Raw genomic sequence first — 20,322 nt, forward strand, 5'->3', positions numbered from 1 at the left:
CCGTGTCACCATCAACATGCACCTGGCCATGAATGGTCAGGCAGGGCGCCTCTACACTCACCTATCACATCTAAATTGCCCATTCTGTGAGTTAGTAAAATCCGCACACTATATTTCTCCATTATCTTGCTTCAATGCAGCCCTTATTTGTCCTCACATGGAATTTAACCCCAAGGCCTAAGGCCAATTGTGTTGATTGATTGATTGATTTTAATTCAAGGTGTCTTTATCATCGTTCTTCATGATGCATTCTAGTACTCCAGCATGTCCGTAGCTCTCTTGGCTAAAAGTCCTTTTCCTCAACTCTACTTCCCTCTCATTTGGTTCAGCAAGTTACGTCTGTCCTTGCATACATTCATTACATCCTTTCTCCTTCCTAGCTATTGACTCAGTCCCAAATGTCTTGTGCATAGAATTAAGCTCAAGAACGCCAAAAATGTCCTTCAGTCGGGCTGAGCACAACACACACACTTAAATTGTTGCTGGTTCAACTTATGCTTACCTCATTGGACCGTCTAGACATTTTTTGTAGACAAGTAATCCACAGTCATGGCTAAAGTGTTAAACATGGAACATATTTTATAATGAATTCTCTTGCCTATAACTAAGGACTCTCACAATTGGGGCTATTCTCTCTGTGGTTACCTAATTATGACTCAGGGTGCTCTTTAAATTCTGAAGCATGAGGATAGCTAATGACTTTCCTAAGCAATGCTTTTTCAGTTCATTTGATATTCCAATCACACTGATTGATCCAGAAGGGTGATTGAAGCACTGTAACATCAATCAATCACAGAAATTTATAGAGCGCGCTACTTACCCGTTAGGGTTCCAAGGCGCTGGGGAGGGGGGGGGGGGGGGACTGCTACTGCTCAAAGAGCCAGGTCTTGAGGAGTCTTCTGAAGGCGAGTAGGTCTTGAGTCTGTCGGAGGTAGGTAAGGAGCGTGTTCCAGGTCTTGGCAGCGAGGTAGGTGAAGGATCTGCAGCCGGAGGAGGCTCGTTGGATGCGGGGGACGGTGGTGAGGGCGAGGCTCGCGGATCGTAGATGGCGGGTCGGGGTGTAGAAGTTGAGTCTGTCGTTGAGGTAGGAGGGGCCGGCGTTGTGGAGTGCTTTGTGTGCGTGGGTGAGGAGCTTGAAGGTGACTCTTTTGTTGACGGCGAGCCAGTGGAGTCCTTTGAGGTGAGGGGTGATGTGGCTGTGGCGGGGTGCGTTGGTGATGAGTCGGGCTGAGGCGTTTTGGATGCGTTGGAGTCGCTGTAGGTGTTTCGCTGGGATTCCTGCATAGAGTGCGTTGCCGTAGTCCAGTCTGCTGCTGACGAGGGCGTGGGTCACTGTCTTCCTGGTGTCGGTCGGGATCCACATTCTCTGGCTTCTAGGTGACACTATCCTATATACCTGTGTTAATATGACACCATTTATAAACCTTGCTTCATTGTTACTTCCATGTATGCAGGGCCCCGTCTTATCAGGACTACTACGCTAGTCCTTAGGGTGTCTGATACGGACGTCTCTACCTCTGCATTCATTGTAGGAGTGAAGTCTCTTCCAAACTCTTACTGCAGTTTCTTCAAGTGAAGTATCTACTTGCACATGTAAACCTGGTTCTATTTAACCTTCACCACTGCTTTAGTGTGATCTTAGTCCAATAAATACAAATTTGTCTCACTCTCAGGATAGTTTAGATTAGTCTAACAAGGGCCCACTCTCACTAGATGTCTTGGAGTGGATTGATTCAATTGCACGGTGTATGACTGCCAGATTTGCTATAAATTATATCACCATCAGAATTCCTAATGATTTGTTTGTTACGTTGCTTCTCTGTAGGAAATTAATTTACATATTTATTAAGAAATGTTATAAAGTGCTATGATTCTTTTTCGGTTACATCAGAGCCATTGACAACAATGTGACTGAATGCAACAGTATAACAGGGAGTTAAATCTGGGGATAGAGGCGATATCCATGGTACCGTTAGAGCCCATGGCAGTGGTGTGACTGAAACAATAACAGAAGAGGAAGTTAAAATCCAAAGGAACAGGTGATACAATGGTTACATTAGACCCCTTGACAGTGGTGTCATTAAAGCAGCAGTAGAGCAGGGAGTTAAAATCTGGGGGGACAGGTGATATTCATGGTTACATTAGCGCTGCTGATGGCAGTATGACTGATGCAACAGTAGAACAGAGAGCTAAATTCCTGAGGAACAGGTGATATCCAAGGTCAGGTCAGAGCTATTGACAGCGGTGTGACTGATGCAACAGTAGAACAAGGAGTTAAAATCCTGAGGAACAGGGGATACCCATGTTTAGGTTAGAACCTTTGACAGTGGTGTGACTAATGCAACAGTAGATCAGGGAGTTAAAATCCAAGGGACAGTTTTTAAGGCCGCTAAGATTCAAGTTTAACTCAAGGGAAGTCTCAATATTTCTGTTTCTATACTTTTTCTTTAATACTTTTTGCTGGGTTGGGACCTCAACTCAAGGCTGAGTTGTGCTATATAACGTAAGTCATAAAATGGTTGAACACACTTCATAAAAACAGTAAAATTACTTTTATGAAAATGCGTTATTTCAATTTGTAAAGTTAAATTTTCTTAACTCAGATGTTTTCTTTGAATCAACACTAGAAGACACTAGTCGTTGGTTATTAGGATGAATGAATAAATATAAAGTAGTCAAAGTATGTGAATACTGCCGGAATCCCAACAGCATCATTATTTGAAGCTGAACTTTCAAATGCCCCTACTGTAGAATTAAACCCATTTCAGGCTACAGTTGGACCTCAATATTACTGTATTCACTGCCTTCTTTTTTACATTTTTCATGATGGAGTCAACTTTGACCTTTGCCTAGTAACACGTGTTCCCCAAGACAAATCTAGAACAACAATGGCCACAGTTGAGAAAGATAAATATCAAACTTAAATTGCTAGTGCAATGAAAATAAACTCTAGTAAGACATTTTTCATTAAGTGGCGTAAATAGCGATCCTAAAATAGCCAATCTTATGACTAAAAGCACACTTTACAGTCTGCAAGTATAATAAAAAACAACTTTATTTGTAGGTCAGAGCCTAAATTGAAGCCTTGCAAACTCCAGCACTTTCTGAGCGATGGAAAATGTGCTACAGCAGGACTTCCACTGAAGGAATATCCTGTAATGGGTGGCTAGCTTTGCCTGCCTTCAGTGCTCAGCACGCCTTAGTCTTGGACACAAAGGTTGTACTTGTGGATTCAATCTACAAGTATAGTTCTTACATTTACACATATAAACAGCTGCATTGTAATGCACACTCAGCATCCACTCCCACAAAAGCATTGGCCCAGTGAATGGGAAGAACAATTCATCAAGTCATAATATTAAATAATGACTACACAGGTCACTGGGGACTTGGTGTTCTATCTGTGCCCATCTGCGTGGACTTGGTCTCTCTGTGGTGTACTGAGTTTGTCATGACAGACCACCCTGGCTGTATGATCCACGTTAGTTCTCAGTCTCCTCTTCATCAGAGTCACTGTCTTCACTGTCACTGTCTCTCCCTGGGTGCTCAGGCATTTTTTGATGCTCGATTTCTGGACCTTCTTTTTCACTTGGCTCAAGGGCCTCTGTCGGCACCACTTGTGCAGCATTCACTTGTTCACTACAAGATGCAAACTCTGTTGTGATCATTGTTTCAACACTTGTGGGGGTTTCAGTTACCACCATTGCTTCCTTATTCATGGGGGACTTGGTCACGGGCTCCGCTTCTAGACTCGGGGGCTCAACACTGGTCAGCAGTTGCTCACTCGTGGGGAGTTCTGCATCAATTTCTGGATCTTGAGTTAAAGGTGGATCAGTTTCATCTACTAGTTCCGGTGGTGGCAGGAGTACTTGCTAAGAAAGGAAACACAACAAATCATGATTAGCATTAAAACAATTAACTTGCCTTGTTGCCTATATGGGATATGGTTACTCACTTGTAATAAATGGATCCAAGATGAGGATCTTATTTTGATTCACATGCTGTGATTATTCATTGTTGTGCTAAAGTATAATTAGTTCCACCATAGTTACCATATCAGGGCCTAGTGATCCTTTCTACAGTCTTTTCGAAACCCCTTCACAAATTAAACTATTTTATTGTCCATTTCCAAGCTGACTGTTTAAAGACTGCACTATTGCCAGAAAAGGTTTATTTTCTTCTGCAGCTGGGGATCTTTGGTTTCACATGCTTTGAAAGGACTAGACAAAACCTGACCTGTAAGTGGCACATGTACTCTTACTTTCAAAGACAGACTTCCTTAACTGGGCATTGGCCCTAAATTCTGTGTTTTAAATTGTGCAAGGTTGTCATCAGAATTCAAAGTGGTGCCCTTAAAGATTTCCACAACAGTAACATTGTCTTAGATATACTGCAGGGGCATTCTTGTCTTCCACAGATTAAGGCTTCAGCTGATCACAGAGGCGACTGGTCAAAAGTCAATGCAAGGGAAAAAGAACCCAAGGATACTTCCAGTGCCATAGATCATAAACGTTTCTGGGTGACCTTCAAATTCTTTGTGCAGATAAATGATTGAGAAATGTTTTAAAACCTTAGGCAGTCCAGTCCATCAGTGGACAGTGGATGAATGCAGATCATCAACTTACTAGCTGTACAGATGGTAATCAGTCGAATTCCATACTCAATGTGCTTGTACATCGTCTCAGAAGTTTGGCTATCACCACCCGGACTCACAAGAAGGAAATCAATGGCAAAACATGATGTAGGTTTTAAACCTCAAAGCCAGGAACTCAAGAATAACAGTGATCTTTGTCCTCCTAAGTACCACTTCAGAATTCTGCCTTCGGAACAGAAGAACAAGTTGCTTACCTTTGGAGATGCCTTATCTGGTAGAAACAGAATCTAGTAGTAGATTCCTTACTTTAGAATCTTCCCCAGAAGCAAGCCTGGATCTGGAAACTTTTTTCCCCATAGCATGTCTGCGCGTTGGTAGAGGACGTTGATCGACTCCGCATTGACATCATCCACCGGATGTGATGTCAGAGGAGACCATATAACCCCCTCACCGACGCGCCAACCTCAGTTCCTTCTTTTCAGTGTTTACAAAGCAGTTCTGGTGACGGTTGCTTTGGCCTATTTTGTCCTACTTTGATGTTTTCTTCGGCAGAAAAGTGTGCTTTCTTCTGTCCACGTCCTCAGGCTTTATGCCCTGTAGGTCCTGTGGATGACAGATGTCGGCTACGGACCCACACTCTGTTTGTATATTGTGCCTAGGCAAGCAGCACGACGCCGAAAAGTGCAACTCCTGTCAGCGTCTCTGACCGAAGGCTCTGTGGGAGTGCCGTATGAAGCATTTAGCGGTGTGGATTTCAGAGCCCTCCTAGTCTTCACGTCGGTCATGGTCTTCTTCTCGTACCGAGGTCCATTCACAGGCCCTTTCAAGGAGTAGTTCTTGTAGATGTGCTTCTCCATCAATGTTGCGAGGTAAGTTCCCTTGTAAGCGGTCGAAGTCAAGAAAGTTACTCACTTCACCGTGTTCGGCTTCTCACCATTTCTCAGCTGAGAAGTCGAGGCCTGAGTCTGCCCCGCGTTTCTCTCCCTTTCCAGGGGCAGATGCAACTATGACACAACTGTGTAAAGTCTACAATACCCTTCACGCTATCTTTGGGAAAGCACCTTCTCCTGGAGCGCCCGAGGGCCCAAGGAGGTGCAAGAGGTCTTGACTGTGTCCATGCCGGCGGGCTCGCCCTCGGCTTCAGTTAGACCTCTGGCTTGAGTTGGTACAGAGCCCTTCGGGGTTCAAACCTTCAGTGCCGGTATCCGATCAGCTGAGACTGCTGGCGGCGCAGATCGATGTTGCATCCCTTTCGCCATCTGAAGTTGAGATCAACATTGAGGAGTCACCTTCTTAGCGCCATCTGATGTCGTTTATCCTCCACATTCTGGGGAGTCACCTCATGTTTATATTTCCAAGGGAAATGGGAAAGAGGATGTGGGAAGATATTTCACACATGCCATTTATGGAGCAGCCTCTTATAGATGATAGCTGGATAGGTGATCTAGCTATGATTGGCGGTTTGTATTCTTCCCCAGCCTCAGGCCTACTTTCACTTCCTGGCCTTGCTACGGAGGCAAGCTCCTCCTTAGCTGACATGCTGAGAAGGGGTGCTATGATTGTGGATTTGACATTTCCTTCAGTCAAATTATTCTCTGATCCTCTTACTGATGTTCTGTATCAACGACAAATGGGAGTTGAGCCTGTGTTTTCTGACAGTGAAGCCCTACATGATGTTTTGTTGGGGGCTTGGGCTCTGCCAGTTTGAGGAGACCCTGTTGAACGGGCTATATCTCATAGGCACTGACCAGCCCCGGGTGATCCGGCTTGCTTAATTAGACATCCTACTCACCCTAGTTTGGTGGTACAGGCTGCTTTAGCTTCTCATGATATGGAGGCTCTACCACAAGTCCCAGCTGATAAAGAATCTAGGAGTCTAGGTGTTTGTGGTAGGCATATTTTTTCGTCCACGAGTTCTGCCTTACGTTCTGTGAACCCATCTTGCGTTCTTGGACGTTTTTCACATTTGTTATGAGACTCATTGGCAAGCATCTTGCCTACACTTCCAGATGATATCAGGAGCAATCTTGCCTCTATGATTGAAGATGGCTAGCAGCCAGCTAAACTGATGATTTGCTGCAGTACGAATACTACCGACTCTGTGGGCAGGGCCATGGCCTCTTCAGTGGAACTACATCTCTGCTCGTGGTTATGCACCTCTGGACTTTGGGAGGCAGTTCAAGCCACATTAACTGACATGCCTTTTAATGGTGCCCATTTATTTGGTGCACAAGCTGACTTCACTTTAAGGTGTTTTCATGACAGTAGGGGTGGAACAGCGAATTAGCTTGGTCCCTCTCTATCCTTTGATATAGTTAAAACCTCCTGTACAGATGAGCCATGCTTTGTCAGCGTTGTGAGAACTTTTGTGTTTTATGTCTGTTTATAATGTAGAGGGGTGTATGTTACCCTGGAACCCTATACAGGAGGTTTCATGCCCGATGTTTAACGGCTATTATTATTATTACTTTTTATTATGTGGTAGTTCTCTACTTCATGCTTGTCAATGTCAGCTTGTTTGCTGTTTATGTTTCTTGATTACAATACCTGAAATAAAGGTAATGTTGTTTACTTAACTCTGAAGAAGAGTGGGTGCTCAAGATTTTATAGTTTTTTGGTATATACCTTACTTTAAGTGGACTACTGCCCGGTGATCATTTATTATATACACAGTCGGGATTCCTATATTACGCCTTCATTTGGGTGTACAGAGTTGCTCCCTTGGCAGAGGGTCAGATCTTATATTTATAAGGTCTAGTTTCCTTTATAGGGAATTTGTAATATTGACAGCTTCATAGGAGTGTCAGTATATTATTTAAAATACACCTCTTGTTATGATCTTTGTTTTGGTCTTAAAGGATTTATATCAGATACCATCATGGTTTGTTGGATTTTCTACACTTTGGAGTAGACATTTGGATGGTACACATTCTTTTAACATTATTCTTTGTTTTTTCCTGACTTATGTCAGGCTCTCATGGTCTTCATTAAGACGTGTTTCTCTGTGGATTCTGTTCACCCTCTTGTACAGTATAATTAATCTTAGTGACTCTTTAGGAGCTACTCTGCGCTTTTGCGTTTGCATTCAAAACTTCCTTCTTTTGGGAAAGGTTTTACCCTTTTCAGGGGTATTTTTTCTTCTCTATGAGGATATTTAAATCTGTTGTGCCGTGAGTGGCAGGAGTTGGCCACAGGGCCTGGCCTATGGTCACCCCCGGTGTCCCACCCTCCTGCATGCACCCAAACCCAGGCTGCACACAAAGGATGGCAGTTTGGATACAGTGGATGTATTTTTTTCAATTTTTCTCTAGATACGCGGAGCCACAAGTGGATTTGCAAACCCAGAATCCGTGGATCCACAAATTGGACGGGAAAAATAATAATTGGGCAATTTTTGCCCATGAATGGTCCCCTAAGGGACCCCGCTGTGTGTCCGCTGTGTGTCCTGTGTTTTTTCACTCTTTGTTTCTACCCCCAAGCTGATGCGACAAACAAAATGGCAGCCGCAACTTTTCTGTCAGGTTGGGCCAGCCAATCGAGCCCTTGCTTTTCCCTTGGATCCGCAAATCCAAATCCATGAACCCGAATCCGTGGCACTAGATATCTATATTTTAAACTGTTATATCTCAGAAACTACTCAATGGATTTACACCAAATCACAAAAAGCACAATCTGTGGACTAGATATCCACCCAGTGTGATGGAAATCCTCAGTACCCATTATATGGTGGGTGGGAGACCGCCAGCACTGGGTGACTTCTGGCACCCGTGGCTTTGGCGGTCTCACTCAGAGAGCGCCAAAGTCTTAATGAGGGCCTATCTATTTATTAATTGGTGTTCTTATAATGCACGGTCTATTTCTCTTGTGCTAGACTGGTTTTCTGCTGGCTGGAGACTTTCAATATTGCTGGAGCACTTATGACGCACATTTGACATACTAACATGGATTAGCTTATGCCATGTCATTCATGTCTTATGGTTTTATTTATCTGTGGTTCTTTCCACAGGTTTTGATGTTGTAAAGTATACTATTACTCACCTTAATTATTATGATTGTCCAGTCTTTTTCACTTGTTCTAGACCAGTTTTGTGATACTTAGAGACTTTTTTTTAAGGTATCAGTTTGCATACCTCCTCCGAGTTACTATGTTTTGGTATCGGATTCTAAAGTAAGAAATCAGTAGGTAGATGTCTCTATCAGATGAACAAGTTACTTACCTTCAGTAACACATTATCTAGTAGAGACAGGAACTAGCCACAGATTCCTTAACGACCCTCCCATCCTCCCCTGCTCTGCAAACTGAGTCCTCTTTGGTCCAAGAGATTTAATTATAGCAATCAACACCTTGGATTGAGAATTTGGCGATTATTTGACACAAAAGGCAGTTTCTATATGTGGCTCCACGTTTAGAGGACGGAAAATTGTCACAGAAGAAACTGACATTGGTGAGGGGGTTATATGACTCCGTCAACACTGCATCCGATGGATGACTTCGATGTGGAGTCGTGTTACGCCCCCTCCCGACGTGCAGACATTCTATGGGAAAAAGTTTACGTATCCAGGCTTGTGCCTGGGGAAGATTCTAAAGTAAGGAATCTGTGGCTAGATTTTTCTATCAGATTGCTTCTCTGACCTGGGCTACAGAGCTACTCTCAAGTCCAAAATGAATACAAGAAACCGTGCCTCTGCACTGCCTGTTCTTATTCAGTTCTTGAAAGCACACTTAGCAAAGCTGTGATAATCAAAGTAATGACACCCATGTTTCATACAAGACAGTAGAAAACGCAAGATACTTTAGTATACAGTTTGTGCTTTGACTGGCACAGGTCAGATTTTCCAGAGCCAGCACAACATTTTGCAACATTTACCATCTTCAGCAATGGGACCTGTTAGATACGACTGAGGAGCACTGGAGAAAAAGACCCACCACGTTTTGAACCTCTGGTGTGGAAAGGTCAGTCTGGCTGTATAAACAGAACTGGTCTTTGCAAGACAGCAAGATAGTCAAAGGAAAGCAGGTATACAGTTATCAATTAAAACTGCTACAGAACATTTGAATTAAATGTGACGCCTTTACACATGAATGAAATGAGATGGGCATTACATCAGGTGAAAGTGAGCTTGCACCCTACCCCATTAAGTCTATGCCATCTTCAAAATCCATAACTGGCCAATAATTAAAAGGCAGAGCATACTCATTGAGAGAAAGGCCAGGTTGGGCTAGGCCCTGTATCAAAATTACAGCTCAGAAAGGTCAAAAACTATGCAGGGACAGGTGCACTTTTATATTTCTGTGCGTAAAGGTTCTGTGTTTTGTATCATATTTCTTTTGCTGGTACAGACTTACACATGATCATGACTTCTATAACACTAAAGACTTAGGATTCGAGTAAGCTTGGGGTGCTGCCTTACTGTGTTTTATTTGGTAGTATGAGGAATTTAACTTGAACTCTGGTCGTCATTAGTAGTCACCGTCATTTCTGACATCCAACAGAAATGCCTACTGATGTAGCAAGGATAGGATATAACTCGTTTATTAAAACCATAAACTGTAATTTTTCAAATCACACTCAAAATCACAGCAACCAATAGGTAAAATCAATTAGGTCAATTATAATCAAGTAAAACCATAAACCTTGCTGCATCGTATCATAATCAAAGTCTACAAAGACAATAAAAACTCAAGTGTACAACCCAACAAAACAATGAGCCTAAACAACATTGGTTTGGGGGGGTGGGGTATTTCTTGTCCCCCTAACAACCCACCATAACTTCAACAGTTTCCCGAAAGGATCCTACTTCACTACAATCTTTCAGAATATTCCATACTGATCTTTTACTGAGCTCTGTGCAAACTCTTGCACAAAGAGTTATGCTGCATACATCCATTGATAAAAGAGGCATATAAAGTGCTGTGGTGCAGTCTGGCAGGATGGAGGGAGAGACATTTCTTGTCAACCTAACAACCTGTCAGTTTCATCCAGAAGGATCCCACTTCAGCAGGACGTATCAGAACATTTCATATAGATCTTTTTACCGAGTTCTGTGCAAACTGTTGCACAAGGTGCCATGATACATTAATAAAAAAGGCAAATAAAGTGCACCTAAAGTGACATGGTGCAGATATCAGTTAATACAGGGGAGTAGCCCTCAGATTGACTGAAGAGGAAATAGTGAGACCTGTGTCACCCTGGCAGCCCACCATAACATCCAGTTAGCTACAGGGGAGATGTCACCATAGCAAGTTGCATCATGCAAACTGTTTCACAAACAAAATGCTGGTCTTCAGGGAGAGACAATAGAGCATCTGCCCTCATAATGAAGAGACCACCCAGCTTAGCTGCCACTTGGAATATTCCCCCTCACTACACCTTTTTCCATAGGAGCATCGCTTCCCAGCAGAGGGTTTACAACCCCATGCCACCCTGTCTGTTCGTATAATGAATGGTGGTGGTGGTGTCTTTCAGGATATGGAGGTTGCCTCCTGAGATGGTGAGGAGAAAGGTTTTCAGGACAGACGGACCACCAGCAGTACAAGCTGGCACGTACATGCGCTGCTTTGACATGCACCAACGGCCCTGCACCTTCATGTCACCCAGATAAGCACCCCAGCCCAATGGGAAAGTATCTTTGACCACAGTAACCTGAATCAACGTAAGGCTTAATGAGCAAACTTTCAGAAGGTTCCATCCATAACTACACATCTTGATGCACTCACTGCCACCTGGTCATCAATAGGAAGCACGAGGCCATGAGTCCTAGACAACGCAAGGCATGCTGTACTGAGATCCGAGTTTGAGTAAGACACACCAAATAATTACCCGCATATCCTACTTCTTTGAGGAGAAAATACCTTAATGATAATTGTGTTAAGCACTCCTATCGAAGGTCAGTCTTTTTGTGGGAGTTAGGTCAGACTTCTAGACGTAGTCTGACTATTGTGTAGGTTCTCATTAGGGTAATGAGGCTACTGGATTTGGACGGTAGAATCTCCTAGGTTGTGCGTACTGAGTACTATTCCACCCCTGGTAACACCTGTCGGCCTATTCCGGGGTTTCCGGCTAACTAGCAGTGCCCCATCTCTGACCAAGATGATTGTGGCAGCCGAGCTTATGGTAAGATAGACTCCTCAGGGAATCGTGGTACATCAGACTGCATCCCGTTCTCCCAATTACCAAGATCTCACTCAGGCAAAGACAACAGAGACAGAATATATTTAAACAAACATTGAATAAAATATCTGTATCTTAGATAAAAGCAGGTGCATAGCAATTATGAGGATAATGAAAGCTAATAGTAGCAGGCATGTGACTAGGAATATAAAACACAAGAACAGTCCTATCATACTGTCTAAACAGGGGAGTGGATCTATAACCCCTCACCTACACAGAGTATGAGCACAGCATACTATGCCTAATCTGCCCTTTGGGTTTTCCCCTGGAAGAACATCATCCCTCATACCTGAAGAAGAGGCCTGAGGTCTAAAGAGACACCGTCTGTAAGGAAATGCCTCCTTGGCATGGTTACCCCCTGACTTTTTGCCTTTGCTGATGCTATGTTTTGAATTGAAAGTGTGCTGAGGCCTGCTAACCAGGCCCCAGCACCAGTGTTCTTTCCCTAACCTGTACTTTTGATTCCCCAATTGGCACACCCTGGCATCCAGATAAGTCCCTTGTAACTGGTACCTCTGGTACCCAGGGCCCTGATGCCAGGGAAGGTCTCTAAGGGCTGCAGCATGTATTATGCCACCCTAGAGACCCCTCACCCAGCACAGACACACTGCTTACCAGCTTGTGTGTGCTAGTGAGAACAAAATGAGTAAGTCGACATGGCACTCCCCTCAGGGTGCCATGCCAGCCTCTCACTGCCTATGCAGTATAGGTAAGACACCCCTCTAGCAGGCCTTACAGCCCTAAGGCAGGGTGCACTATACCATAGGTGAGGGTACCAGTGCATGAGCACTGTGCCCCTACAGTGTCTAAGCAAAACCTTGGACATTGTAAGTGCAGGGTAGCCATAAGAGTATATGGTCTGGGAGTCTGTTTTACACGAACTCCACAGCACCATAAAGGCTACACTGAAAACTGGGAAGTTTGGTATCAAACTTCTCAGCACAATAAATGCACACTGATGCCAGTGTACATTTTATTGTAAAATACACCACAGAGGGCACCTTAGAGGTGCCCCCTGAAACTTAACCGACTATCTGTGTAGGCTGACTGGTTCCAGCAGCCTGCCACACTAGAGACATGTTGCTGGCCCCATGGGGAGAGTGCCTTTGTCACTCTGAGGCCAGTAACAAAGCCTGCACTGGGTGGAGATGCTAACACCTCCCCCAGGCAGGAGCTGTAACACCTGGCGGTGAACCTCAAAGGCTCACCCCTTTGACACAGCCCCGCAGGACACTCCAGCTAGTGGAGTTGCCCGCCCCCTCCGGCCCCGGCCCCCACTTTTGGCGGCAAGGCCGGAGAAAATAATGAGAATAACAAGGAGGAGTCACTGGCCAGTCAGGACAGCCCCTAAGGTGTCCTGAGCTGAGGTGACTCTAACTTTTAGAAATCCTCCATCTTGCAGATGGAGGATTCCCCCAATAGGATTAGGGATGTGACCCCCTCCCCTTGGGAGGAGGCACAAAGAGGGTGTACCCACCCTCAGGGCTAGTAGCCATTGGCTACTAACCCCCCAGACCTAAACACGCCCTTAAATTTAGTATTTAAGGGCTTCCCTGAACCTAAAGATTTAGATTCCTGCAACTACAAGAAGAAGGACTGCCGAGCTGAAAGACCCCTGCAGAGGAAGACCAGAAGACACCAACTGCCTTGGCCCCAGACTTACCGGCCTGTCTCCTGCCTTCCAAAGAACCTGCTCCAGCGACGCTTTCCAAGGGACCAGCGACCTCTGAATCCTCGGAGGACTGCCCTGCTTCGAAAAAGACAAGAAACTCCCGAGGACAGCGGCACTGCTCCAAAAGAACTGCAACTTTGCTACAAGGAGCAGATTTAAAGACCCCTGCAATTCCCCGCAAGAAGCGTGAGACTTGCAACACTGCACCCGGCGACCCCGACTCGACTGGTGGAGAACAACCAACTCAGGGAGGACCCTCCGGCGACTCTACGACTGTGAGTAACCAAAGCTGTCCCCCCTGAGCCCCCACAGCGACGCCTGCAGAGGGAATCCCCAGGCTCCCCCTGACCGCGACTGTCTGAACTCCATTTCCCGACGGCTGGAAAAGGCCCTGCACCCGCAGCCCCCAGCCCCTAAAGAAACGGAACTTCTGTGCAGGAGTGACCCCCAGGAGGCCCTCTCCCTTGCCCAGGTGGTGGCTACCCCGAGGAGCCCCCCCCTTGCCTGCATCGCTGAAGAGACCCCTTGGTCTCCCATTGAAACCTGAAGGAAACCCGACGCGTGTTTGCACACTGCACCCGGCTGCCCCCGCGCTGCTGAGGGTGTACTTTCTGTGCTACTTTGTGTCCCCCCCGGTGCCCTACAAAACCCCCCTGGTCTGCCCTCCGAAGACACGGGTACTTACCTGCTGGCAGACTGGAACCGGGGCACCCCCTTCTCTCCATTATAGCCTATGTGTTTTGGGCACCTCTTTGACCTTTGCACCTGACCGGCCCTGAGCTGCTGGTGTGATAACTTTGGGGTTGCTCTGAACCCCCAACGGTGGGCTACCTTGGACCAAAAACTGAGAACTGTAAGTGACTTACTTACCTGTGAAAACTAACAATAACTTACCTCCACCAGGAACTGTGAAAATTGCACTAAGTGTCCACTTTTAAAACAGCTTATTGTGTTTTATGACAAAAGTATTCATGCTAATGTAATGATTCAAAGTTCCTAGAGTACTTACCTGCAATACCTTCCAAACAAGCTATTACATGTGAAATTTGAACCTGTGGTTCTTAAAATAAACTAAGAAAAGATATTTTCTATAACAAAACCTATTGGCTGGATTTGTCTCTGAGTGTGTGTACCTCATTTATTGTCTATGTGTATGTACAACAAATGCTTAACACTACTCCTTGGATAAGCCTACTGCTCGACCACACTACCACAAAATAGAGCATTAGTATTATCTCTTTTTACCACTATTTTACCTCTAAGGGGAACCCTTGGACTCTGTGCATGCTATTCCTTACTTTGAAATAGCACATACAGAGCCAACTTCCTACACCCTCCCCATCTGGATCAGGGCTTGGCTGTCTAAGCAGGTAGCTGTAGCAAAGCTTGCGGTAATGAGCATATAGTTGTGGTCATCTGGCTGGAATCTCCCTCTAACGAGTGTGGGACTAAGAGGTGTTTTATAATAAACCAGGTGACATTCTAAGAAATGGTTTCCACGTATGTGAGTGTTGTTTTCCGTGAATGCAGGAGACACATCATACCATGTTTGTCGGCAACCCTATCTGACTGTAGATGTGGAAAAGCACAAAGTGAACTGTATGTCCTACAGGGAATGCAACGCTTTCCTAGGCGAAAGAACATTAAGATAAAGAGAAATAAAACAGCACCGCAAATGAAGCTATTGCTAGACAAACAAAGCAATGCTGAATAAAATGTAGGTGGGTGAAAGTGCAGAGCTGCCGGCCTAGTTGGCTAAAACAACGTGCCTAAAACAAGGCTAAAATAGCTACACAACATGACTAGGTCATGGAAGAGTCAATATCTGCTGCTGTCGGTTCTTGACCAGCACCAGTAATTCCACTTTAGTCTTCCAAATACAGAAACATGGACTCCAAGGTGCCTCAGTGATACTGCTACAACTGTCATAACCTTAGTAATGAAGTGTGGGGTTGTCGTCAGTGTCAGAAGATAAAAGTAGGCATCTGGAGGTCTACTAATGCTAACTAATCTCCAGAGCTCAAGACCAAAAGGACCTGGCTCAGGGACAGCATCTTGAATTTGTCCTGCCAGATGGACTTGCAGAACATGCATTTTCTTGACGCACAGCAAATGTAATAAGGCCAAAAGATAACCCTTAACTGTTGTCACAGCAAGGCCTTGCTGGGTGTAAGACCAGCAAAACAACAGGATGTCAGACAACTGTACATCCAATGGTAAGATGTTATCGGGAAACACAAGGCAACAAACTTCTCCCAGACACCTGAGTATACAGTTTTAGTGAATGGGTGCCTGGCTGCCAAGATGACATCAAATGTTTCGGGAGGGAAATCAAAAGCCATCAACGGTCGCCTTTCAATTTTCACTCAGAGGTGCAGGTAGTGCAGTTCTAGTGCAGAACCTGGCCCTGCTTCAGCAACAGGAGACCTTCTAAAAGGGGCAGCTGGATCCAAGGACAAATGTTCATGTCTGAAGTTATGAGTACTACACTCTCCTTGCCCAGTCCAGAGCCACTAAGACGACTTGGGTCTGGACTTCATTGATCTGTTTCAGCACTCTGGGCAAGAGAGGTGGGGTGGAAAGGCATACAGTAGTCCAGAACCTAAGTTGAAAAAGGAACCATATCTTAGGATAACTGCCTTGGGAAATCATATGCACAAAAGCTTCAACACTGCACGCTCTCTGTGGTGGTGGATAGGTCGAGCCAGGTTTCTCCCCATCGCTGGAAGATGTCATTTGCCACCTCAGTGTGTAACTGAATCTTGATCCGGTAAGTAATGTTGACTGGGTTTGTCTGCCCTGGCATTTAAAAGTCCTGCCATGTGCTGGACAATCATGGAAATGCCCTGAGTGTTCAGCCTCTTCCAGAGAAATACAGCCTCCTGGCACAAAAATCACATCCCCGTTCCACCCTATTTGTTGCAACACTACATGGCAGTTGTGTGTCTATGCGGACCTGCACCTGTTCTCCCTTGATGGTCAGGAGGAATTGCTTCAGTGCAGAGGAACTCGCTTGTAACCTGTGCAGGATATGGAGGCGAGTCTCGGCCAGAGAACAGAGTCCTCTGATTCACACCTCAGCAACAATGTAACCGTCACAACAGTTAGCTCTGAACGGGGCTAGGAGAGGGGTCTGCTGCTGGTCCAATTGCAGTTGAATAGCCACCACTGCAGGTCTTTTGCAGTCTCCTCCGATACCTGGATGGAATTCTATAGATCCCCTTAGAACTGAACCCACTAAGACTACTGATCCCACTGCGGAGAATGCACATCCCACCTGGCATGGTCCACGAGCAGAATGGAGGAGGACATGAGGCCACAAAGTTTCAGAACCACTGTCACTAAGACCCAGGTTAAGGGTTGAAACAATGGGATCATAGCCCGAATAGCCTGAACTCATTGAGGAGAGAAGGCTCGAAAAATCACTCTGACCTGGATGGCTCCAATGAAGGTGATCAGTTGTGAAAGAGTCAGGTGTATCTTTGGCACGTTGATGGAAAATCCCAGCAATGTCAGGAGGTCAGCTGTTGTATGGAAGGGGCTTACGACTGCTTGATGCAAGCCTGTCTTCAGTAGCCAGTAGCTGATGTAAGGGAAGACCAAACTCTGCAGATGGGCTGCAACCCTCACCATCACCTTTGTGAACACCCAAGAGGCATTGGTTAAGCAAAGAGGAGCATGTAAATATAAAAGTGCTTTTGGTTTACATGGAACCACAGGCAGCGTTCGTGGGACCGTAGGACAGGGGATGTGGTACTAGGCGTCCTGCAAATCCAATGTCACCCTCCAGTCTCCTGGATCCATGTGAGACAGAATCTGGGTCAATGAGCAGCTTGAACTTCTCCTTCTAGAGAAAGTAGTTCAAAAGGCATTGATCAAAGATAGGATAGCACCAGGAAAGAACGGGAATAACAGACAGCTTCGATCTCTGATGCTGACAACCTTTCTATGGCCCCCTTGGTTGGTTGTGAGGTTTGTTGCTGCAGAAGCACATATTGGCTCTGCCTCCACTGATTACTCCTGCCAAGGCCTTAAAATGGGTGAGGCTGCAGCCAGCAGAATTAGGCCTAGAAAGTGAGAAGTGGTTTTGCACTCCTTAAATCTATCTAAGGCAAAGTCAGCCTCACTCCTAACAGCCTACAGCTGTCAGAGGGCATATACATAAGAGATGGCTGGATGTCGGAAGAGAAGCCAGTGGAGTGAATACAAGCATGTGGCCAAAGCACCACACTGGTCCCAACTTCCTCACCCAGTCAGTCGTATCAAGGCCAGAGCAAATAGAGAACTTGGCAGCATCCTGGCCATCTGTAATGAGGCGTTGCGGAGACTGGCTGTATGTCACCCGGGGCAGCTGGCAATACATACATCATTCTGTCCCACAACAACAGTAGTTAGTATTAAAAGACCTGAGAGCAAGGATGGTAGAGGAAAATACATGCTTGGCAAATGTCTGTATGCATTTTAACTCCATGTCAGGAGGAATCATAGCAAAAGTGTGAGGAAATGAGGTGTATTATATGGTTGGGTATGCGATCTCACTGTGTAATACACTTACCAACCCCTTTAGGACCAGTATGTTCAGTTTGTCAAGCCTTCAGCTTCTCCCTGGTTAGCGGTGGCTGTGTGCAGCAAGGCTTACACAAAGGAACATGTGTAAAGCATTTAAACAATACCAAAACAACTGAAGAAGCTGATGAAACACCAAGAAATTCCAACACCAATTTACAAAAATAGACTGTGTTTTATGTATTTTTAGACACCACAATGAAAAAGATCCATCGGAGGGTTCGGGACCGAAAGAATTTACAAGGTATAGTAAATCAAAGCAGTTCACTTAAACCTGAATGACCATTGGCAAATTCAACAAACTTGCCACTTAGGAACTTTTTTACTAAAATGTTGGGCTAGTTGTGTTGAGATCAATTAGAGTTACTTTAGGAGCCCAACTCCAGTAGGGAGCCAGCAAGGTCCTCAGAAATAGTTAGCTCTAGAGTAGAAGCAATCCTCAGACGCCACCAGGCACTTTTATCTGTTGCAGTGTTTTCTTTTGGTAGTGGCCTTGATCGAAGGATGAAGGATGCTGGACATGCTCAAGGATGTATTCGATGCGATGTGGTCAATGAAGGTCTTCCTGCGGCTACTCCTCTGGTCCACAAAGGGGGCGAGGCATTCCTGGTCATAGGTTCAATGCCCCTCGAAGTTCTGTTGGTGCTGGTAGAAGTCCAGTTGCCACTGGGCTACCATCCACCCAGTATAGCTGTAACAGCTAAGTCCTTCCCTGGGCGATAACTCGGCTTTTGTGTGACCAAGCTGCACTCAGACGACTCTCCTGGGCTTAGCGGACTCAGGTACAACTGTGAGCATTGCATTCTGGCTGCATGGCATTGGTTGGCAGTGGCTTGAAGAATCTGGGCTACCACCTTGCCCCAGCAAGCTTCTCAGCTGTTGTGGCCCAGTGCTGCGAACAGAGGATCAGAAAACTAACCTTTGGAGTCACTTTGCTGTGGCTGAGCTCTAGACGAGAACTCCCCACCAGCAGGATATAGAAGACACTGTCCCTATTCTTTGCTAGCCACCACCAGGTGCCAGTCCACACAGGGGGCAGCCTCTCTTTACCAGTTCTACGGGGTAGCAGGGCAGTCCCTCTTCCAGTCCAAATGAGATCTAAGTTTGGGTGCCAGGGGTGTCCTATTTATGCTCGGAAAATGCCCTCAAGGTAGGATGTGGTTGGTAGCCAATGGGCTACAAGGTTCCCTTTGTCCTGATGACTACTTCCTGGGAAGTGTGGTGTCTGACTATCACAAGATGCACCATTCTGTCCACTTTTAACATGTCAGAACCCCCCCTCTCTGGGCATCCATAGCTCCCTTGCCCAACCCAGAGGTGTGGCTCCCAAAGAGGCTACACACCCCTGAAAAACTGGATTGATGTAGGAAGTTGGCTCTGTATGTGCTATTTCAAAGTAAGGAATAGCATGCACAGAGTCCAAGGGTTCCCCTTAGAGGTAAAATAGTGGTAAAAAGAGATAATACTAATGCTCTATTTTGTGGTAGTGTGGTCGAGCAGTAGGCTTATCCAAGGAGTAGTGTTAAGCATTTGTTGTACATACACATAGACAATAAATGAGGTACACACACTCAGAGACAAATCCAGCCAATAGGTTTCGTTATAGAAAAATATCTTTTCTTAGTTTATTTTAAGAACCACAGGTTCAAATTTAACATGTAATATCTTGTTTGAAAGGTATTGCAGGTAAGTACATTAGGAACTCTGAATTATTTCAATTGCATGTATACTTTTCAAGTTATTCACAAATAGTTACTTTAAAAGTGGACACAGTGCAATTTTCACAGTTCCTGGGGGAGGTAAGTTTTTGTTAGTTTTACCAGGTAAGTAAGACACTTACAGGGTTCAGTTCTTGGTCCAAGGTAGCCCACCGTTGGGGGTTCAGAGCAACCCCAAAGTTACCACACCAGCAGCTCAGGGCCGGTCAGGTGCAGAGTTCAAAGTGGTGCCCAAAACGCATAGGCTAGAATGGAGAGAAGGGGGTGCCCCGGTTCCGGTCTGCTTGCAGGTAAGTACCCGCGTCTTCGGAGGGCAGACCAGGGGGGTTTTGTAGGGCACCGGGGGGGACACAAGCCCACACAGAAATTTCACCCTCAGCGGCGCGGGGGCGGCCGGGTGCAGTGTTAGAACAAGCGTCGGGTTCGCAATGGAAGTCAATGAGAGATCAAGGGATCTCTTCAGCGCTGCGGGCAGGCAAGGGGGGGCTTCCTCGGGGAAACCTCCACTTGGGCAAGGGAGAGGGACTCCTGGGGGTCACTTCTACAGTGAAAGTCCGGTCCTTCAGGTCCTGGGGGCTGCGGGTGCAGGGTCTTTTCCAG

General features: G+C 45.6%; 1 protein-coding gene across 1 annotated transcript in view; it reads right to left on the minus strand.

The window, feature by feature from the left end:
• Positions 1-3,037: 3,037 nt before the first annotated feature.
• AQR (aquarius intron-binding spliceosomal factor) overlaps positions 3,038-20,322 on the minus strand; it is a 576,085-nt gene continuing 558,800 nt past the window's right edge. The window contains exon 35 of the mRNA XM_069208869.1: positions 3,038-3,872. Coding sequence (XP_069064970.1) covers positions 3,483-3,872 — 390 coding nt within the window. The 3' untranslated portion in view covers positions 3,038-3,482. The remainder of the gene's footprint in view (positions 3,873-20,322) is intronic.

The sequence above is a fragment of the Pleurodeles waltl genome, chromosome 9, assembly GCF_031143425.1.
Source record: "Pleurodeles waltl isolate 20211129_DDA chromosome 9, aPleWal1.hap1.20221129, whole genome shotgun sequence".
Taxonomy (NCBI): domain Eukaryota; kingdom Metazoa; phylum Chordata; class Amphibia; order Caudata; family Salamandridae; genus Pleurodeles; species Pleurodeles waltl.